We start from the raw sequence: 16,126 nt of genomic DNA, 5'->3' as shown, positions 1-16,126 counted from the left end.
TGTAATAGGTGAGCATTTTTTGCTTACATAGTCCTGTATTATGAATGTTGAAAAACCTGTTGTAAGGAGATCTGTTTTTCTCCTGGGGGGTGGGGAGGGAGGTTGGGGGTAAGGACACAAACCAGATTAGACAAGGATTTACTGTTCAGCCTGCCAGGTTTACATTTTAATATTACCATTCTTAGATGCCGGCACTGAAAAGGCCTTGACTGGATTAATAGTGCCAGTTTGGGAGAGGTTTCCCTTACTATGATTCTCTGATTTCACATTCCCACACTTTTTCTATGCACTTTGTTATCATTAACAGTCTCCTGGGGAGTTAAAAAAAAAAAAAAAAAAAAAAAAAAAAAAAAGTTATTTCTAGCCCACCTTTCTGAAGAATACACTGAGAAAATAAGGCTCTGTATTAACAGACCCAAATAAAGGCACTTTGAACACCTCAGGACATTTTACACTTCTCTTTTCATGACAGACATGAAACACAAAACATTGACCACACTGTTAAAGCAAGGAAAAGGACACTGATGCCAGAAAATTTGCTTACCACGTAACCCATTAGGGTGTTGGGAGCCAGTAGCAGCTTGTTTTCTCTGGGAAACAACTCTTGGCTTAACTGATTTGAGTTCTTCCAAATAAAAATTAGCAAGGTAATAAAATAACATCTGTAACTTGCTTCCATCTGCCCCTACCAGTTCAACAAGAGCAAAGAAACCCACTCCTCTTTGGTGGAGGCCTAACCTTTCTGAAATCAGACTGCTTGTTTTATATAACTGTTCTCATTTGCTTTAATCAAACCACCTTGCTGTATATGCAGCAGGTGAGAAGTGTTACAAGATGCAAAGGATTACCTTAATTAATGATCTGGTGAACAGCTTGGTTCACTTAGCTCAGCCTTTTACCCCAACAGCAGTATCACAGGCATCCTCAGAGGACCATACAAGCAATTACAATCATAGTAGAGAACTCCAGCACATCAATCATTCATACTACAGTCCCATACTAATAGAATGATAATAATGGTTTACATGCATCCATCTCATCACAAGCCCTCAGTAGCTCAACACAGCCAAACTGGGTCCACAAGCATCTCACTTGAGGAGCACTCAGCCAGGACACCCACCTGGTATGACACAGGAGAGAGAAGTAATGGGGCTCACGGGGTGTTGCTAGAGCTGGCAGCTCAGTATGACCTACCTTGATCAGGAGACACCATTCAGGTGGCTATGCTCGTTCACACCTTGATGCCTGCTGTGCTGAGATGCAGTCATACATTGGCAACCTCAGGAAAACACAGACTTGCTTTTCTTCACCAGAGACAGATGGCAAGGTCAGCACCCTGCCTGCTCTCAGCTGTCTTCTCAGTAACTTCCCAGCCAGCCTTCCCAAGACATGCTCCTGAGCACTATCACCTCTTCCACAATCAGGGAAGCACAAGCAGTGATGCCCAGTGGTGCCCTGCCAGTTGCTGCCTCCTGTGAGGAATCACTCCTCCTGTAGGGAAGTCACCATCACATCCTCCCAGCTGTGAACTCCTCATGCACAAGACCCCCCCCCCACTACAAGCTTAGGGCACCCACTGATTGAAATCATCATCTGATTAAGCAGAGAACAAACTAGCGCCAATTTTCTAAAACGATCTACCTGAGAACTAGCTTGTGAGGGGAAATTCTCAATCAACTCCCAAAATAAGTGTCTTTGTGAGCATCTGAAGCTTTACTGATGTTGATTTTTTTATTGCAATGGGATTAACATGAATATTTACATAGATAAGATGCAACATGTCAAAAGTGCTCATGCACACAGAGCCTGGCACATAGAGGAATGCAGGCAGAAGCCATATTTTATGTACCTACTCCTATGGCTTTGTTACACACACATTTTGGCATTGCTCTTCCTTCTACTTGCTAATTACAAGACATGCTAATTAAGCAAAGGATTGATATAAACAGCACATTATACAAATTTTAAACTGAGTAATTAAGAACAAAAAAGGGAGAAGAAAAACTATTCATAATTTCAGTAACAGCAGGAGCCTGTGGGGGATAGGAGGGGAAATGCTCTTCAGAGGAGAAAGAAGACCTGACAAAGCTAGAATTACCTTTATCTTAAACTAGTAGCAGAGAATACTGGAAATATTGAACTTTCACAGAATAATAAAGAACAAAGCTCCACAAAACACCAGACTGGGGGGGGTCCTTTTTTTTTTTTTTTTGAATAGATTTAGTAGCCAGACTAATAATTAAACATTGAAGTAGAAAATAAGTGGTTTTTCTTCAAGTTACCTTATTATTTGTCTACAGTGTATGTCCATTTCATTTGGTCTTTTGACATGAAAAAACAGAAGCTTTTGAAATTCATTTATTTTTCCAAACCTTATTTTACATTCAGAATGGCCAAAAAAAACATGAAAGATTAGCTGTAAGAAAGCTCATTTAACCAGATTTCCAAGAGACATAAAGCTGAATTTGAGATTTGCATTTCATGAATGTGATACTGTGTATGAACAAAAAAACTGTTGCACTCATACACATAACTAACAATCACAAATGACTGCCTCTGAGCATAGGTTATTCATAATCAGAGTTCATTCTCAAGTCAGTTCTACTGGTACTGGAGCTGAGCAGCTTTTTCATAAACAAGAGAATACACAGAGAACATACACGCTGCATTTAATCCAGGAGACAGTGACTGCACTATACAGAGCATTTACTGCAACCAGCACATTTCAAAATTTCTGTGAAGGCTGGACAAGTATAGTTTGCCTACTAGACTGCTTGCTCAAGTGAACAAGAGAAAACTGGAACTTGCATTAAATCTCATCTAACAGTTCCAGTCTAAACCACCTCCACTGATAGTTTTTCCTTACTTGCATTTTAGGTTTCACATCAAAAGCAGTACCAGCTTCACTAGTCACTTAAAATAAAAAAGAATTATTGGAGACAATCTAGATAATAGTTTTTCCAATCACTTGCCTAATTCACATGCAAACCATTTACTGCTCTGTATTAAGAAAAGTAAATTGCATTTTACTATTTTAAAGTAAATTTTATTTTGCATTTTATTATTTTAAAGCTTTGTTTAACCTTAGCAGTATTGCTGTACAGATGAAGCTACACTGTTTAAGACAATTTCTTTTTACTTATGACAATTTTTTACTTTTTTTTTTTTTTACTTTTTTTACTACAGGGTTATACAGTTATATGAAGACTTCAGAGAGCTTCCAACAAATACTTATCTATTCAAGTAGCGTTTCTGCTGCACTTTTTATCTGATCTCCATAAAACATTTTGCCTGTTTATCCTATGTTTGAAGACCATATTCCCTGAAGAACAATACTCCAGAGGGAACACTTGGAATTACAACAAATCTAAAAAGATAACTTAGTAACTACCAAATACTGCAGTAGTTACTAAAGTATTCTGCTGTAATGATGTAAGCTAGAATACTGAAGTCTTAAAAAAAATTCCCACATTTTTGCTGTGACACAGAAGAACTCCAATACACAAATAACCAGGGGGGAAAGCCATTTCACAAGAGGTAGAAAATGTTTTTTATAAAATTTTTAGGCACAATTCTTAGCAACCCTTTAAAAGCTAACAAAGTTACAAAGTAATAATGACCATTATACATGTATTCATACTAGTGTGTTTATTTTTACCCTTTAGAATAAAAGTATATTTCATGCACTCTCATATCATCTTTTCTTCTATATTATTTGAAGACTGTTTTCTCCTATATCATATGAGATAAATTTTACAAGCTCTCAGGAAGTCTTATCAGGAGTTATACAAAAGAAGATGCACTACTACTTCGCACTTCTCTTTTAAAGGAACAAGGAAATGCAAACACTGTTTGCATAGATTCATGTAACAAAGAACAAAGAAACAAACTCAGAATTCATAAAAATTATTAATTCTTTTGGTTTACTCCTGCCCTCAATCAAGAGAATGTTTTCAGAAGTGTACTTGTTTTTAAACACGATTTCCACAAATGTATGCTTTACAGTGCAGTGGTTATACTCACTTTCACAACAATATCCATAAACCAAAATACTGAGATCACTACATTTACCATGAGCTAAGAGACAGCCACTGATAAATCTTAGTGAAAAGATGCCTTAGTGAAAAAATGCCAAAGAAGATGCCTTCTTTGAGCTGAAGTACATAAGGCTTTACTGGTAACAAGTTCTTATTGAAGATTTTCCTTATTCCTATCACAGCATCTTTTTTTGCTTGTTTTACTTTTTGTCTTGGTCTTTTTCTGCATCCAGAAGTGCTGAGCGGATTCCTAACTTCTTCAGCTCTTCTACAAGATCTCCATTCTGATGCATCTGGAGGAGTATATCACAGCCACCAACGAATTCACCATTGAGGTACACTTGTGGGATGGTGGGCCAGTTTGAGTAGTTTTTTATTCCTGCATAAAGAAAAACAAAGGTGTTAAATGTTTCCCCTCTCCCTCTAAATACAATGGAATTTTAAACGGAATACAATTGCTTCAAGCTGACAGAACTATTAATATTTTCATTTCTTCCCCACTGTGGCAGTAACTCATATAAGTAACAGTAATGCTAAAAGAAAAACTATGTTAAATTTAGCTTTTGTTCCCATTCCAACTCTAGACATGGGTTGAAAGATATGAAGTCAGCTCCTACAGCGACTTCAAACATGCTGGAAAAACATAGTGTCTCCCTTCCCACCCAGGAAACAAGCAGTACTGTTTTCATTCAATCAAAGAGGTGGGAAATCTTGAAAACCACTGAGAAATGTTTATATCCCTTTACCTTTTACATTTCTCTAAGGAACTTTAAAACATTTCATGTTTTACTGAATTCATACAGCTATAATTTAAATTGCAGTAATAAGATGCATTCACTCCTCTGGAAGCCTAAGAAATTTTAAATTGCTTTATCTTGCAGTGCCAGACCTTACAGCCCAAGGGAGGGGCACAAAGGTTGAAGTCTCTCAGAACTCACTATATCAAACCGAGCTAGCTACAGTCACAGTTATGAAGTACAGAACTGAAGTTAAAAACCATACTTCATAAAAGACAGTCATCCAAACATATTAACTGATCAGATGATATAAATCAAATCCCAAATTGTACTGAAAGACATCAGGAAAAAATATACAGAAGAATCAGGATACCTAGTTTGCCACTTTTAAAACAACCTTTTACACAAAGGCACCATTTCATAAAAGATTAAAAAGATGGTAACATAAGCATTCTAAAAAAATAACAGTAATCTAGAAAAATATTTGCTATGACAAAGTGTCCCTAACTATAAAGTGCAAAATCAGCTAAAAGATTTTATTTTGACTTAATATTTTGTGCATGGACATCTAATGCTTAAAAAGCCCCAAATAGCAAGTTTGGCATATCAATGGCAAAAGGAATCAGCTAATCTATAACCATCTAACCCGATCTCTGGCATCACCACCTATAACTTCTTCCTTAGCACTTCACAAATACCTTTCTTGTTTGTTCAGATACAGTTTGCAGAAGTTGGAAGTTTTGGTGTGAACTTGTGTTTCAATGTTCAAGAAAAGTAGTACTTCTCTCAAACATTCCTTGGCCTTTGAGCACTCCAAAGTGCTCAAACTATCCCCCAAATCTTTTTACCCTAAAAACCTTTTAACCCATAACAGCTGCAATAAAGAACTGAGTCCCAAGACAAAGTCACACTCAGGGATAACCCTTCTCAAAAGAGCCACTGTAGATATGAAACAAGGTTTGTTTCTGTTAAGATATTGTAATGCTAAACATGAATTGAGAACCAAGGGCACTACATAATAAGTCTACTGCTAATAAACACTCCAGGGTAACATTATTCTTTTACAGAAATATTTTCTTCAAGGACCAGGCACTGATAGCACTTTCAAGGCTCTACTCGACTACAGATAAAAACATGAACACAGTCTAACTGGACTGCCCTGTGTGCTGCCCTTCACATATGAGACAAGCTGCTTTAACTGTCTGCGTGCTGGAGCTCGACCAGATTACAAACTGGATCTGTTAAATAAACCCTTAGTTCAACGTGACATTTACCAAAACTACTTCAGTAGCATTAACGCAAGTCAACCTGGTCTATGCCTGCTGCACTGAGGATGCACTTTGGCGATGAACCCTTCAGCAGCACAGACACTGCAAGGAGCTTCCTTCCCATTCCCTGGAGGTTACGGCTTCCCTCTCCACTTCAGAAGCTGCAGGCTTCTCTTTTCAAACACTTCTGTAAAACATTACTCCAGTTAAAAGCTTGACAGCTGAACTAGCACATCATAAGGTGACTGTGAAGCCACAACCTGTGCAAACTACTACTGAAAGGGGTACCAAGAGCACTCCCCCTCTATTTCCCCAACTCCAGTGGCTGTATCTCAGCCTCTCTTGCCAGCAGTAGCACTAATGAGCAAGGAACCACATCAGGGAGATGATTCAAGCAACCAGTCTCACTCCTACCACACTCTCTCCAGAAAAGCAATACATTTTCATGGACATCATTAGCACTGGTGCAAGCATGGCTGGGGAAGAGTTAGCCCAAGGGTGAGAGGAAAGATCAAGACCATCCTCATGGCAGAATCTAGTACTTAGGTAACGTATAATCTGAGAGTGAACTACAGCAGTTCTAACTGGTTTAAACCACCACTTTCCCAGTACATAATCCCAAACTTCTCTACCACCTTAGAGATCTGAACCAGCCCAACCACGTGTATCAGCTGAGAGTAGGATCACTTATGGCAGAAACAACTCAGAGAACCCTGAATTGCTGTGGAATCGCCGCCCAAGAGAGAACATTAAAGCAGCTTTGGTAATGAAGGATTTGTGTCAGAGAAACATATCCTCAGCTTGCATTTAGGTAAATAAATCACTTAACAGCAGCACTAGTAACTAGTTTTACAGAACTGACAGTGCTTTTAGGTGAAAAGTAAGGGTATGGAGCTGTTTTTACAGCTTGCCCTATTATAGCAAAGAGCAAGCTTCAGCAAGGTCGGTTATAGTTCAGCTGAATTATATCAACCTCAAAATACCACATTCCACTAGGTCCAGGAAAACCAACCAGCACTTCAAATACGCCTGAAGCACCATCTCTGCTAGCAGCCAACTCTTAGTACCAGTGCTGTGAACAGGAATATACACAAACATTTACGTTATCCTCAGCTAAGTGCATAGCTGGTGACCAGCTCACATGCCATATTCTCCTTGCTCAGGAAAGTGTGACATGCAGGGTATCTGACTTTTCAGCACCTGAGGCCAGGAGAGATGAAGACAGCCTTCAGACAGTTGCTGTTGGATCACATTTGGCAACCCACCAAACTACAGCTTCCAGCAGCCCAGCCCTCTCCTGTCAGAGGCCACCAGCCACAGAAACAAGCATAGGCTGGCCGGTTAGGGTGCAGCAGGTAATGTAAGTGAAGCAAGGTAACAGCCCACCAGCCCTGGGATCAACATGTCCTTCCCTAACTGCTCACATCAAGGTCCATCCCTGCTGCTGGCTCTGGCACTCACCTCACCACACAACAAGCCAGGCCCAGCTGCAGCCCCGCTAATAAACAGAGCTGGTTGTGCACACAAATCCCAATAAATTCACACTGACAAAAGCACTGCCTGAGGGCTCATGGAAGCAAGAGAAACACACATGGCTTAACTTCCAAGGTTTGAGTTTGTTTCGGTAGAACTTAAGATTAATTTTTCTCCTTTTTAAATAGCTTTAGTAAACCTTCAGACAAACAAGTTTAAACACGTAATAAAGCTTGAAAGCCCCCCCCCCCCCCGCGGCCTGCCCCGCTGACCTTGGCGGAGGTCGGGGTCCTGCAGCACGTCGTGGGCGCGGTAGTCCTCGACGCCGTGCAGCCGCAGGATCTGTACCACGGCGTTGCTGAAGCCGCAGAGGGGCTGCTCGGGGCTGCCCTTCATGAACACCACCACCGGGTGCGCCCGCACCAGCCGCTCCACCGCCTCCCGCGACCCCGTGCCCGACCCCGAGCCGCCTCCCTCGGCCCCGCCGCCCTCGGCCGCCGCCTGGCTCAGCCGCCGCCGCCCGGCCCAGCCCCGCGAAGCCCAGCCGCCCCCGGCCAGGCGCAGGCCGGCGCGCAGCGAGACACTCATCCTGCCTCTGCCCCCACCGCCCGCGCCAACTGCCCGCCCCTGCCCCGCTGCGCCGACCTAGAGTCACCGTTACCTGCTGATTGGTAGAGATAGGGAGAGGTCGCACGGAATCTACGCCTTTTCATAGGCCTAATAGCTGTCAATCAACGCTGACAGCCAGTAGCGTGAAGCTCCAGCTAGCTTTGTCCCGCCCACCAGCGCTGTTTGGCTATTTGTGGAGCGGACAGCGCTGCTGCAGCTCCATTGGTAGAATCACCCGTCAATCCGCGCCCAGAGGGTTAACCCCGCCTACTCCCTGCCGCCATTGGCCAGGCTCCCCTCGGCGCGGTGCTTTAAGAGGGGTAGGGCGGAAGGGGGGGTCTTCTTCTGCTTCCGGTGCGGGCGGTGGGCGGGATGTGAGCGGGGGGTGGGCATGGTGCTGCTTGAGCCGCGGGTGCTCGGGGCCGGTTCGGGCGCTACGGGAGGCCTGCGGGACTGCGCCCGGCAGCAGCTCAGTCTGCGAGGAGCCTCTGGGCAGGCCCTGAGGCCTTTCCGAGGGCTTGGAGCAGAGCGCAGAAGAGTTCAGCGGCGGCGGCCGGGCGGTAAGTGGGAAAAGGTATAGCGAAACTTTCCTCGCTACTGAAAAATGAAAGTAGCACGGCTCACAAATAACAGACCTAAATGTATCTTTAATTTCCCGTTAATTTACATTATGGATCTGGCATCTGTGCTTTTGGTATATTAACGGCCACTCTTAGGCATTAAGAAAAAGAGTTTCCCAAGTAACTTCTGTGCCTCCATTGTATGGAACACTGCTGCAGCATTTAAATGTGTGTGTAGCTATGAAAAAATACTTAACAGGAATCTGAAGGCAAAGTTCACATATTGTACTGCAAATGAGCATTGTATACTCTAACTATATTATATATATGGCAGTATGTTTTTCAGCAGCACATAAGAAGCCACCTTATTTTCTTCTGATCTAGACAGAGAGGTCAATACTTGCCTGTTAATCATAATGCATAAAACACAAAAGGGTTGTTTACTATGTATAGGTTACTATCTCAGTGTGAGTTGGATAAAACTAGTAAATTCCACAAAAATTTTTATCATATGGTTATGCTACACAGAATCAGAGCCTTAAGTCTTAAATGTAAGATGCTTAGTGATATACTTTCACACTTTTAATCTAGCTGAAACACTCCACCCACTCCGTTTCTGGAGATTTCAGAGGGAATTAAATAAAAACTGATTGAAAAGAAAAAGCTTCTTCTATACTTAAAGCTAACTAAAAGCTTTCAATTAAAAATAAGTTGAAGGAACTTGATATTGTCTGGATTCCTGTATACTATTTTAGCTGTTTCTACAAGCAGATGGTTAATAAATGGAATGTAGTGTAAGGACATCAAACTCAAGCGTCATAAAACTTTGTGAGGACATGTTCCCCTGGGAATAACATAGCCAGTTATAAGTTGCAGCTTAATCCTCTGTAGTCGAAGAGATGCCCTTGGTTGCTGGTACTCTGGGCAGACCAGGCTTGCAGAGAGAGCACTGATGGGAGGAAGCCGAGGCATGCCTGTAAGAGTAGTGGCAGCAACATGTGCAATGTTCCTCTAACAGCTCACATTCTGTTGTCACGGAGATAATGGCTCATCCCATGTCATTATCGATCTATCAACAGGAAGAGCAATTTTGCAGTCTGATATTGTTTAGCAAATAGAGCAATTTCTGCTGAACACTTAAAAACTGCTATAAATTTTGAAAAGCTTCTGCAATGTCTGTGTGCTTGGTTAAACAGAAGTACCTGAACTCATAGTTATTTGTTGTAATGATGTGAGATAATACTAAGCTTAACAGAATGTGTTTTAAAGAAAACATTTAATACTGTCAAATGTTTTTACATTGCAAAGTATGCAGCACCATGTAAGGGAATAAACAGTTCTCACTGTTGATAAGACTTGAACAATTAGCCTGTGTACTCTGTACTAACAGAAATAACTATTTGTTATCTGGTTCAGTTTGCTGTTGGTCTAAGTGAAATTTCTTATATTTTCCAGATAATGATTTAAATCACCTGTTCAGAAGAAATATTAATGGGACTTCCTTGAGACTCCTGATGTTTTGTTGATCTTCCTGTTAGAAGACCTATTATCACCTCATTTTGAGAAGAGCAATAGGAGTTGATATTCAAACTGCAGGGCTTAAATGGTCAGCCACAAATAAGATGACTTCCAGGCATTCTGCAGCTGAGCAAAAACAGTAGTTATGAGTCAGTGGTTTGATGTGCTTATGTAGTATGCAAGCACACATCTAAAAATATTATTAGAGAGCTTTTTCTTCGTGTTCAAGGTAGATACTTGTCTTCCTGACTTGTGGCAGGGGCTGGAAATGAAGCCCCTTATGTGTGTAAATAGTTGAGCTCTGCTTAAGTGGTTTTATCTTTTGAAGCTTTTTAACTGGGATGGTTTGAGCTCCTGTTCTGCATGCCAGGTAAATAATTTGAGGCATACAATCAGGGCAGCATCTGGCAGCATTAACATACTCTAAATTCTGAGAGCATTAAGAATGTTTAAAATGCACTTACAGTTCTGGCCTGCACAGTTAAAATCTGTGTGGCATGCTTAAATTGTGAATGCTGAAGAAGCAGCTGTGAACAGTTCCTGATTATTAACAAGCAGCAGAACTGTTGAAATACTATGTTTTTTTTCCTGTAGAAACTCAAGCTCCATGGGAAATGGACACTTTAGAATCTGAAGTGTATCTAACTTGTCCTGGATCTAACCAAGAGACCTATAGACCTATAAGCAAATTTGTTTCTGAACTAGATGAATAATTGAATCATACTTATGCATTCATAGGATACTCCCAAGAGGGTGTTTGCATTAGCTTTTATCAGTCCATTTCGTGATTGACAGAGGCAAAGAATATATATGAAGTTACATACGTCAGTTTTAATGGATGATCTATGTGATCTGAGTTGATTTGGATCAAGGTAAGAATGCCTTTAGCAGGGAGAAGTCATGCAGGTAATCAAAGCAAAAGTGTTTGAGCCTGGCATTTAACAATTAAAAATGTTCAAGCTTAAATGCAGACCTTGAAGCTAGACATGGAGTGATAGAGTCATAGAACATCCCAAGTTGGAAGGGGCCCGTGTGGATCATCTCTTTATGAAGATTATATGTCAGTTCCTGTTAAGTCTGCTTTTGGAATTGAGCAATAGAAAGCTAGAGACTGGGATTCTAATACATGTATCTCCTGTTCTTTGTGTTCACTTTTGACCAGTGTTGAAGAACAGGGACCTGGGCCCTGAGCATCAGGCTTAACTATGTGATTTACAAATTGTGATGTACTTAAAATGCTGGAAGTGGCTTCTGGTCTCTCATAAGCATGGGAAAAACCCTAGGGCATCTTTTGCCTGTAAGGAATTCTTGTTCCCTAGTAAAGTCCTAGAGCATGTTCATGGCATAGCTACCATGATAGGAGTGCTTTTGTTGGCTTGGTTTGATTTGAGAATGTGCAGCTGCAGAGAGGCAAGGAAAGCTCTGATGTGCGTGTATTTACTGACCACGAGGGGGCTCTGGCAGGTCGGGGCTGAATGCCCAAGGTCCTCAACTGAGTTACTTCACTAACGTGGCAGGCTGTAGTAACTGGATGCCTGTTGCCCCTGGGGTGATTAAATCTGTTCTGCTTTTCAATTCCTATACAAAATATTTCTATACAAAGTTTAAAAAAATACAGCAAGGTACTTTTCTGTCTTGTAAAAAATGTTGTATCTGTTAGAAAAACATTTCTCAACTGCAGTGGGTAAATGATCTTTTCTATGGGAGAGGACAGATGCTACCAAAACTGTCATCACATGGGGATCTCAACTGTATGAGAAATTTCTCCAAATAAAAATGTAAGTGTTTTGCACACGTCAGCACATTTGTGTGCAACTCTGCAGTTTGCATGGAATTCTTATAGAGAATCTCAAGTATGTTTTTCTTAGCAATGTAAACTTGGTGCTATGGTATTTCAATAAAGATTTGTTTTTTGTTACACACCCTTCAGTCTTTTTTTTCCTAGGAATGTGTTTACATGTTTTAACAGATTAGAGTTCTTATAACTTCCCTTTTGAAAAACTGCAAAAGTGCAATCTAATCTGTGTTGTGAGCCTAAATCATGTGAATTGCTGTTGTTTAATCTTTGCTTGACAAATCTGTATTAAATTCTGAGGAGTGTGGAAGTTTTTTGTTTAAACATTTGTCTTCAGTTGTTACTGTTAGCAATGTAACTTTGTTAGATGTAGCATAAATAAGCTCACTTCTGTAACTGAGGGTAATTCTCAGCTCTGGAAATGCTGAGGCTACTTTTCAGCTATATGCATTTGTGGCAGTGCAGAAGGGACATTGCAGGAATGAAGAAAGTGAGGCTTAAATGAGAAACTAAAATGAACCAATATGATCAATGGCATTATAAAAAATCTAGTTCCACTATTACTTGAAGAAAAAAATCTCCCTCACTTGTGTACATCTCCATGTGGATTTGAATTTTTGTCAGTTTGAATTACTTTGACTGAAATTTCTTGTGGGTGTTGAACAATTCTTTGTTCTACTAAAGAACCTAAACTTGGATGAGGTAAATGATAAATATGGTGAGTCTCAGAAGACAGCTGTGGTACAGAACTTGAGGGTTTGAGACTTCCCTGAGAACTCTATGAAAGAAGTGTGCCTGGAAACTTGCCCGTGTTTGCCTGCAATGTGATGTTCTGGGAACGTTCCTTGTATATGTGCAAACTAAACCAAGCTTACTTTTTCCCACTGTGGTATTGTTCCTGGGTTTTGAATTCTTTTTGTGGACTGGGCTGGGGTCTGCTTCCATAAACCCCAGTAGAGGGTTTATGGTGGTACTGCTGGAGCAGTGCAGGATAAAATCAGGAGTAGAAGAGCTTTAGGTTTAAAAAAAAAAAAAAAGGTTCTTCCGTGAACAAGCTAGAGGGGAGTAGGACAGAAAGGGCTAAACACGAGTGGCACACTGTTTAGCAGCTTCCTTGGACATAGCTATGGAATTATAGGATTTAAAAAGTGCACTGAAAAGATGTGATATTTAATTGTAGCACTCACTGGGCTTATATAGAGGCCTGTTTTCTTTGAGCAGAAATGAGCAGTTTCTTTTTTTTTTTTTTTTTTTTTTTACATTGCATTCTATGAGTAACAGCCTGGAAAAAGCCCTGATATTTAAAATCACTTTTTTTTTTTTGTGGTAGTGCAGTTCTGCAGAATGCAGTAGAGCATGCATCTGAGTCATCCTTGGGCTCCCTTCCCAATCAGTAGCCCTTTGGCTCTTAGTCTAGAAATTGGTTTCAATACTCATCTTTGTTTCAAGTTGTGGGAAGCTTGAAGAGATAAAGGTGTATCTGAGCAGCTACTTTCTATCTCTGTACTTGAATTTAAGACACTCGATTGCAGAAAGTTGATCTGTGCTCTGTTGTAGTTTTATGCTATGCTACTATGATAAGGTCCATGTGCCAGGGAGGGAAGTAAAATTAAGGACTTCTAGAACTATTTTAAACACTGGTAGACAATCATTTTGCCTAGCATGTTTCCTGCCCCTTAAAAGACCAGATACAAACTGCTTCACAAAGCTGGCATGTCTAGAAGCAAAGAGACAGATGAAAGTGTAACTCCAGACCACTGAGTCAGAGGGAAATCAAAATAGCAGAACTGCATTTGTAGTCTGAGTGGAAGCAAGGAGAGCTAAATGTAGTTACTTGTGAATTTTAATATTAAGTTTGTGGAATGCTATTTTTCCACTGTCTTTGTTTATACTGAGGAATTCCGATTTTTTGTTTTAAACCAGCTTCTGACATCCCTGTTTAACTTAAAAACACAGGGCAGGGGGAGGAGCAAGGAAATAATCCATCACACTTGGGTTGGATGTAGGAGATTTGGCTTCAGATCAGTCCTGTTGCATCCCCAACTGGTCTTGACTCTTCCCAGTGGCTTGTCTCCTATGTCAGTGTCATTGCTGTTAGTTAACTGCAAGAAGTTAACGATGCATGTTCCTAAACATAAACTTCCATTTTGGTGCTGTGTTCTTTGCACTTTCAAAGCATAAGTTAACATACCCCTCTTCTGCTTTCTGGTGTGTTTAGGTGTTGATGCTTCTCCAGATCACCTGGTTTTCTAGGTGCATTGAGATTCCTCAGCATACCATGAATCTGGCTGTGGTTGAAGGTCTTTGGGTACTACAGTACAGTCACTAGACATTTTTTGGTCTGCAGCAACTTCACAGCATGAATTAGTAATTACATAAAATCTGAAGCTTAAAAAAAAAAAAAAAAACATGCAGAGAATGATTGAGGTGAGAAGATGCCTCTGGAGGACATCTGGTCCAACCCCCTCCTCAAGCAAGACTATACAGAGCAGGCTGCCTAGGACCACATTTACATGTAGGTGGCTTTTGGAGTTCTCCAAGGAGGGAGACTCCACAGCCTCTGGGCAGCCTGTGCCAGTGCTTAGCCACCCACATGACAATGTGCTTCCTAGCATTCAGACAGAACCTCTTGTGTCCCAGCATGTGCCCACTGCCTGTTGTCTTGGCTGTCCTGGCACTGGGCACCACTGAGAAGAGGTTGGCTCCATCCTCTTTGTACTTTCCCTTTAGGTGTTTGTACCCATAGATGAGATCCACCCCCCCAATCCTCCTCTGGGCTCAACAGTCCCAGCTCTCAGCCCCTCCTCATAGAAGAGGTGCTCCAGTCCCTTGAATGCTGTTTATATATAGGACTATTCATAAGCCTAATGATTTTTCATGCATTTGTTTAGAAGAAATCTGTGTATTGTTTTTTTCTATCTAAATAAAGTATGAAGCATATGATAAATGGAGAATATTTTTCATTTCAAGCTGTGGGAAGGCATTTGGACTTGTCTAAGTCTTTACTCCTACACTAGTTTATCATGGATGTCAAGCCTGTGTTGTTTGCTTAAATGAGATGAATTAATCAAATTTTCTTAAATGAAGAACATGAAGTTCTACAGGTAAGAAATGGCTTCTGGTTTAAATATAACAACACTAATCTGCTTGATTTCCAAATCCTTTCTCATCTTTTAGAGAATTGCATGGGACTCACAAATATGTGCTTCCTGTGTGCAGTGCTCCAAAGCGTACAAGCCTGAGCAGCCCTGCAGTTGGCTTGTACACAGTAAGCTGTGGGTGCTTTCCACTTCCCTCTTCCCTCTTCATCCCACTCTTATCTCACCTGGAAAGGCATATGTTCTGAGCAAGCTTCTCTTTCTGTTTACAAATGGAAAACCACTCTTCCCTCCACCCCCTATTTCCCCACTCCTTTCTCTAAATACATTTTCATACTTTCCTCCAGTTTGCAGCCTCCTGTTTCCATATTTACTTTTCTTCCTAACTTAAATAGGTCACCAAGCTCTGTAAAGACACTTGGGCGAAAGAAAAACCAACAACCACAGAATGGTGTGTCTCAAAATGCATTGCAAAGAAAGTAGTTGACAGCTGCAAAGATATCTCAAAGAAACAAAGTATATTCAATCTCGTCTACATTTTGTCCCCGGCACAAAACTTAGAAACTGTATTTGCTAATCTTGCCCATGGCTAAATGTTACAGACAACTTTTAGAAAAAAGATCAGGACAGGGAGTGGGGGCACAGAGGTCCCACTTCCCTGCAGAGGTGGTCAGTCTGTGCCCAGGATGTGGAGCCTGGTCAGACAAAAGGTAAATTTTATAATATTAAGCTGGGAGAATGAAATGCCCAGTCTGCATGAATTCAGAGTGCAAAGTTAGCATATTTAACTGATAGGATCCTTCCATTGGTGCTCCTGAAGATACATTGCTTTGATGTCAGCATTTGGAGTTTATTATGTCTCTTCATTCGTCACCCACTGAGGAAAGAGATCTTCTGTAGCAGCTACCACCTAGTGAAGCTTTCTGTCAAGCAAAGTGCAACTTCTAGTAACTGCTAAGAAACAAAATAACTGAGAAGTACCAGGGTTAAAACCTTTCATCCCAAAGACACATGTCACTGGTATGCTGCAT

At 41.0% G+C, this 16,126-nt stretch overlaps 2 protein-coding genes and 1 long non-coding RNA gene across 8 annotated transcripts in view; 1 reads left to right on the top strand and 2 right to left on the bottom strand.

The window, feature by feature from the left end:
- The window catches only part of TUNAR (transmembrane neural differentiation associated intracellular calcium regulator), a 165,240-nt gene extending 164,496 nt beyond the window's left edge, over nt 1-744 (bottom strand). For all 6 annotated transcript variants that reach the window (XM_084520702.1, XM_084520699.1, XM_084520706.1 and 3 more), the window contains exon 1: nt 545-744. Coding sequence is in view for 1 of the 6 variants with exons in the window: in XM_084520693.1 (XP_084376819.1) it covers nt 545-679 (135 nt within the window). In the remaining 5 variants the exon portion in view is untranslated. The remainder of the gene's footprint in view (nt 1-544) is intronic.
- Nucleotides 745-2,345: 1,601 nt separating this feature from the next.
- On the bottom strand, nt 2,346-8,118 carry GLRX5 (glutaredoxin 5). Its single transcript, XM_084520690.1, has 2 exons — nt 7,788-8,118; nt 2,346-4,416 (listed from the first exon to the last, which is right to left on the bottom strand). Exons 1-2 carry the CDS (start codon nt 8,101-8,103, stop codon nt 4,238-4,240), a joined length of 495 nt encoding a protein of 164 aa, XP_084376816.1. The 5' UTR covers nt 8,104-8,118; the 3' UTR covers nt 2,346-4,237.
- Nucleotides 8,119-8,408: 290 nt separating this feature from the next.
- Nucleotides 8,409-12,124, top strand: LOC311437105. The gene is made up of 2 exons (XR_014693296.1): nt 8,409-8,684; nt 10,140-12,124. It is a non-coding gene; the product is annotated as an uncharacterized lncRNA (long non-coding RNA).
- Nucleotides 12,125-16,126: the final 4,002 nt, after the last annotated feature.

This window comes from Aythya ferina, assembly GCF_964211825.1.
Source record: "Aythya ferina genome assembly, chromosome: 5".
NCBI classification, from domain to species: Eukaryota; Metazoa; Chordata; class Aves; order Anseriformes; family Anatidae; genus Aythya; species Aythya ferina.
Note: the sequence above shows the minus strand (reverse complement) of the source record. Positions and strands in the feature narration are given on the sequence as shown.

What these genes read in the sequence shown, in the direction of transcription:
- GLRX5 (XM_084520690.1), bottom strand. Translation starts at nt 8,103, where the DNA reads ATGAGTGTCTCGCTGCGCGCCGGCCTGCGCCTGGCCGGGGGCGGCTGG. An exon ending in GGACCCCGACCTCCGCCAAG is followed by an intron (nt 4,417 to 7,787) that starts GTCAGCGGGGCA and finishes TTCTTTATGCAG; the next exon opens with GAATAAAAAACTACTCAAAC.